General features: G+C 37.9%; 1 protein-coding gene across 1 annotated transcript in view; it reads left to right on the forward strand.

The window, feature by feature from the left end:
- Positions 1-4655, forward strand: part of LOC147871780 (uncharacterized) — a 73824-nt gene extending 69169 nt beyond the window's left edge. Inside the window, exon 4 of the mRNA XM_087360138.1 lies at positions 4546-4655. Coding sequence (XP_087216264.1) covers positions 4546-4655 — 110 coding nt within the window. The remainder of the gene's footprint in view (positions 1-4545) is intronic.
- The last annotated feature ends 1345 nt before the right edge of the window (positions 4656-6000 follow it).

The following is a 6000-nucleotide window of genomic DNA, read 5'->3' on the forward strand; positions in this document are numbered from 1 at the left end:
CTGATTAATGGAGGCTGTAAGCTCCTCTGGAACGTCCATCAATACCTACCAGACCACAGGTTCTGCATCCAAGAAAACAGACGTTTTCTTCCTTTTTTGTATTTAAGAAAAGTTGCTGGTTGCTGCACGTGGGAATGGCTCCTTCAGAAGATAATGTGGTGCTCTACGGAGGAGAAAGTTGCTATAAACTTGCCTGACCGCCAACTTTGCCGTATTCTCACGTACTCCATTCCCATTATTCATAATCAGACGCACCTGTGTTGAAGAGGAATTTCTGTAATAAGGCAACAAGTCATAATTTGAACTCTTTCACTTCTGCGGTCTTGTGCGCCTTTTAACATTAAACCGAGTGTTTTCGCCTGTAAGTAAAATAAGGTTTTTTCTGTATTGAAATTTTTTGGGCTAGTAGTATCGACGAGTTTCTCAAGGTATTCTCGATTTTTAATACTTGCATTGCTTTTAACATATATCATTAATAGAACAAGCACTGAAGACGGTGGCTGTATGTTCCTCAGAAACATTGGTATCTGCCAATAAGTTCACAGGGCGTTACTAACCAAAAGCCCAACTTTGGCATGATGAGATTTAAGGTTCTCCCTGTGTAAACTAATAGAAATTTACTGACGTTTCAAAGTTGGTTACTCCCTCCATCATCAGGGCGATCATTGCTGTGATAATGGAGACAACATTGAATGAAAGCTTTGTTATGAATGATGACTGTAGAAGTTCTGGCGAGATTTTGCCTTGGCATGTACTATCTGTAGTCGACCGACCCTTCGGTCCAACCAACTGTTTTATGAAGGTCTCTTTTGTTCACTTGTTTGGGTGTATTACGGTTTAAGCTGCGAAAGTCTCCTTGTGTAAACCTTTTGACTTAACAACGAGGTGCCGCGGGTACCCGGGGTTTGGGAGCCGGGGGTTTTTGGTGTGGGCCGACTTCAAGAGGCACTCGTTCTTCGGACACCAAGGAAATCGGTGGCAACTGCTCCGCCACAATTTGGTTTTAATATTGGAAATTTTACTAAATTATAAAACCACAGAATTTGGAACAAGCCGTATGCACCAGAAAGTGACATCAATCAAGCGTCCACTGAATCATTGTTAGTCCGGCCGTTACACCAACCTGGGTGTACAGACTGCGTGTTGTGCTGGCTGGAGCTACCCTGGACAACCATCTCTCGTGGACAAGAGGTCCACTGGCGCCCAACCAAATAAAAAATAAATAAAGAAAAGTAAAGGGAGAACGGTTACATATCCTAGCGCTTGTAAAGAGAATCTGAAGTAAACCACGAGGAATTTCAGTAATGATGGCCGGCTTCATTTCCGAAAATCTAATCTCGGACTTCTCTGAAAGGAAACATGTTTGTACTGCAGCCATTGTAAGGACAGAGGGGAGGTGTTATTTTGTACGATAGTCGGGCTCATACTGTGCGTTTCGCCTACGTCACCGGCTTGCCGGTAGAAGAAAGAACAGGCTTACTATGTAAACCAAAGTCATTGCTGATATAAGGACTGATTTTTTGTGTTGGACTAAGTTTCCACTGCTAGTCTGCAAGCGAAAGAGAAATGTGATTTACTTAGCGGAAGATGACTGTTTTCTGAGTTGTAGCGCCGTGTAGTGTGGTACAAGATTACCAACTTTTCAGAGGTCCTTACTGCCTCCATCATCAGAGCGATGAATAAGTGCACTTACTCCCATATGATCCTGATGACGGAAGCAACAAGGACCCCTTTAACGTTGGTGAACTTCTACCAGACTACACAGCGCTACAATCCAGAAGACAAACATATTTGTACTCACCGCCGTGTGAATCTCAAAATTTTACTTAATTTTCTTAAATTGTCGACTGTCATGTCTTAGTTTAGCCAACTCGTTTCTGAACAAGAGAATCGCTTTCAAAAATTATCTGGGGGGATGGAATTCCCTTTGTTTTGCAATGAAGGTCTTACGTGCTCTATAGAAGAAACCTGCGTGTCCATAACATGGCGTGCTCTAATATTGAAAATATATTTTGGTGTAAAGTCGGTGTTCATGACCTGAAAAATGAACAGTTCTGAATATTCGCATTTCTGTATTCCAGTGGGGAAGCAGTTCAGCGATGAAGTCAGTCGGTCTTTTGGGATCCGCATCTTGAACGATAGGCCGCTTTTAAAAGCCCCGGTAAGAAGTAGATGTCGGTATGCCGTGCACTTCTTGAAGTCAAAAACAGAAATTGTAATTCTGCCCTTTGGTGAGAAGTAGTTGAGATTGGTCCTGGGCTGCCATGCAGAAGATGTTAAAGCCGAATGCGTCACTGGCTGATGGAGATAAAAGTTGGATGTTTTAATTGGTAATACAGAGCGTAGTGGATAGAGAAAAAAGTGGTTTGCAGGAACAGTTTTCTTTCATTTCTGTAATTGGCTTCCCTTCGCTGTTCGTTTGACTTTTTTATATGAAAACTAAAGCCTTGAGAGGGTGATATTGACATATTTAATAATAATATATTTAATATTGTTTAACCGGCATTCCAACTTCATAACAATAACATAAGAGTCAATTTTGTTGTCCATAATGCACTTGTTAATCATAATACACGACCTTGAAGATGAGAGTGAGTTTTCGAAACGTTGTTGTAATTATCGAATAAATATAAATAAAGCTTATTTACAAATCTGTTAGTCGCTAAGTAGTAAGTAAATTCTCTGGCTTTTGTGGTACTCGAACGTTTATTAACGTGTTTACAGCAGCTAGCCACTAGACGTTGACTTGATACAGATAATTTCAGTTCACACTCTTATAATCTGCTTCCTAAAAGCAATTTTTTTACCTTTTATTCGAAGTAATGTCAGGTTTTTCGACAAAATCTTGTAACAATAATCATTTACTAAAGTAAGAAATTTGTTAAAAATTTAGGGGGATTTAGTATGATTATGCGTGCTTCTGTAGTGTGAAAATTTGATAACTGTGTGTTATTTTGTAAGTGCAGAATATTTATCGCTCAGCTCTCCGACCTAGAGGTCAGTTTGGAGCAGCCGCTCGTGACCAGAAAAATATATGACCGATTACTGCATTCAACTTTGATAGTTCCGCACATTGCCTCCGTTTTCATCATATGTGGACATTTTGTTGCTTTTGAAACCTGAAAGTTAATTTGATTCATGTATGCGATTATTGGTTTGTTGACCGATATAAATTCTCTCTTTTGTGGATCGTGAATATCAGTTTCTGGGAGAATTCAGATAATTTATGTTATTCTGTTCACTTAAACTATTGATTTAACTGTATTATTTGCTTGTGCCTGATTTAACAGGAATAAAGAATATTATCTATTAAAGAATTTTATACTAAATACGATTAATTCATAACTTTGACTATTGCTGTAGGTTTTCGTAGATAGAGTTAAACTTAGATTTTATTGTCATGGTTACTTCCACGCAGTTTACTTAAATTGTGAAACTGGCAAAGGGAGTGTGCCTCAAGAAAAACGATGTCCCATATAGATATTTACACATTATAAAATTGATCTTCATGTGTGGTTGTCATTTTGAAGACGTAGATTCCAGTTAGATTCATTAATTCACTATGTACCAATGATGACGTATGCAATGGTTTAAGTTATTAAAATGTTTGTATTTCATTCATTAAATGTTTGCATTCATCTGTTTGGGACTTTATATTTTAAACAAAGATTAGTGACAATGAATAGATTTTGTGAGTTTGGCTGTCCATCAAAGGCCAGACAAAAGTACCGATAAATTCTTCTAAGCAAATTACAAATTATGTGCTCGTTAATTTATGTGAAACGGTTCACCAACAGTCATATTTGGTCATTAATTTCTTTTATGGTCGGGACCAAGTGGATAGCACTTATAGGAAGTTCTAGGTTCAACTTTCAGCCCAAATAGTTCATACTTTATTTAGTCTGGCAAATTCGACGAAACTAGTTAAAATAGGTCATGATCGCTCCCTTACATAATATTTTTTTAAATTATTAATTAATTATTTTACAATCTGACTTTATATAGTCTGAGATGCCAACAGTTTTTTTAAATGAATCACAAATAAAATAAATAGTATGGTTTATTACTGTGCCTTGTTTTAATTGTCTTCCATTTGACCGCGTATTAAGAATCAGAATAATTCAAAACCTTATTTCCTTTCATGAATAGGCAAGACATAAGACACGACAAAGAAAAGTGTAAAAGTTAAAAAGAAATCATACGAAATTTAATGTGTAGTAAAACGTTCTTAATATCGTGTATCAACATATTTTATCACAAAAAGCAGTGCAAAGAGAAAAACCATATAAAATGTTTACTAAGATTGCAATAAACAATAAGAATATCATGGAATTTCGAATAATGATCAGTAAAAATAATTTTAGTATTGTGAATTTGAACATAAAAATATAAAATGGAACATGCAAGTAATTAAATTTGTGTATGACTCTTTCTTCTGGAGGCGGAAGTTAGGAATGAACGTGTTGTGCAGTTCAAGTATAACTTCTGTAATGAACAGAAACTACATTTTGCAGTCCATGAATTTCCCTCGCTTTGCATTTGCAGTTCCGCCGAGGAAGTTGGCAATCTTGGACGAAAACGGGACGAATGTGCATCAGAAGCGTGTGATCGGGCCGTACACAGAAGGAAGTACCGTTCAGATTGCAGTTATTTAGGAAAATTCTGACACCAGATTATTTGAAATTAGAGAAATATATTTGTAATAATTCCAGAAGACTTTAAGCTTATGTTTTCGTCAAATGAAGGCAAGCCTATGTAGTATGTATTTGTACGTGTATATACATTCTTACGTAAAGGAATATAAATGTTAAAGCACGCTAGTTTACACAGACTACCACTGTTCAGTCTCCAGATCACTCATAGTTGACGAGATGGCAGTGAACGGGTACGAAGGTCGAGCACAGAATGCATCCGCTATGCTCAATTACAGGTGATCGAACAAGGCAGTAGCACTTGAAATGCCTCCATAAATTCGATTTACATTGAGTGATTTCATCACAAACGAAACGTCGTAGATAAAGGGGTAAATGGATTTGAGATTTCTGGTTCTCCAGTCGGCGGGTGTGGATCCGTAGGTACATACGGTTTCGAAGAAATATAGTGCCTACATCTTCAGGAGTCCTTCTGAGTTGTAACGCCGTCAAGACTTATAGGTACAGAGGATAAGAACATATTGCCTTTAGGTTGTAAGCGAACTAGTAGGTAGATACCTACATTCTGGAGGAACATACAGCCTCCATCTTGAAATCTTGTGTTCTAACGTTCTGTGAACTCGTCTGTATATACCAAGGTTTCGGAGAAACGTGTTGACATCATTGCCAGATTCCTATGTTCTCAAAATTGTATCGCGTCAATGTATCTGCCAGGTCGAATGTTCATATTAGGCTCAAAATCAGTGGCTAACCTGTGGCTGGAACTAGGTTATTTTATTCAGTTGGAATGCGAGGCGTGCTGGCTGAGGTGTTCTGTCGCTCTCTTTCTTTGTCTTTGGTGTTTGAGTGAGTTCTTTGACGCAACTGGTGGATGTAGCTTTCAGCATATATCGGCAGGCAACAGGCTGGATTGTTATTACCTCGCTCGCTGCAATGTCTGGTAGCGTCTTTTATAAGTACGTCCTTCATATATCAATAAAATACGTTGTGGCGGGGAAGTTTGCTTGCCATGGTAGTTAACTATCCCTTCATGCAATGTTAAACCACAGTTATTTTTTGTAGGGAGAGTGAAGCCCTGTTACCTAAGTCGACTTAACTTATCTCAGTGTATCGAATATCGCGCACAGTTACCATAATTTTAAAGGTATATTTATTCTGAATAAATTGTGTATTCTCACTCACTAATACAAATTGTTCTAATGTTCTATTTGTAGACTAACAACAGATTTGTGAACTAATGTAACCATGTCGTATTGTGTAATGACCTCAGAAGTTATGTTGAAGTCTAATGAGCATTTCAGTCCCATCCACCACAAGCTAATTCAATATGTGTGCATGACTTTCTGTT

This window comes from Zootermopsis nevadensis, unplaced genomic scaffold (genome assembly GCF_977971745.1).
Source record: "Zootermopsis nevadensis isolate Lab colony 2312 unplaced genomic scaffold, Znev_1.0 Znev_ptg000039l, whole genome shotgun sequence".
Classification (NCBI taxonomy): domain Eukaryota; kingdom Metazoa; phylum Arthropoda; class Insecta; order Blattodea; family Termopsidae; genus Zootermopsis; species Zootermopsis nevadensis.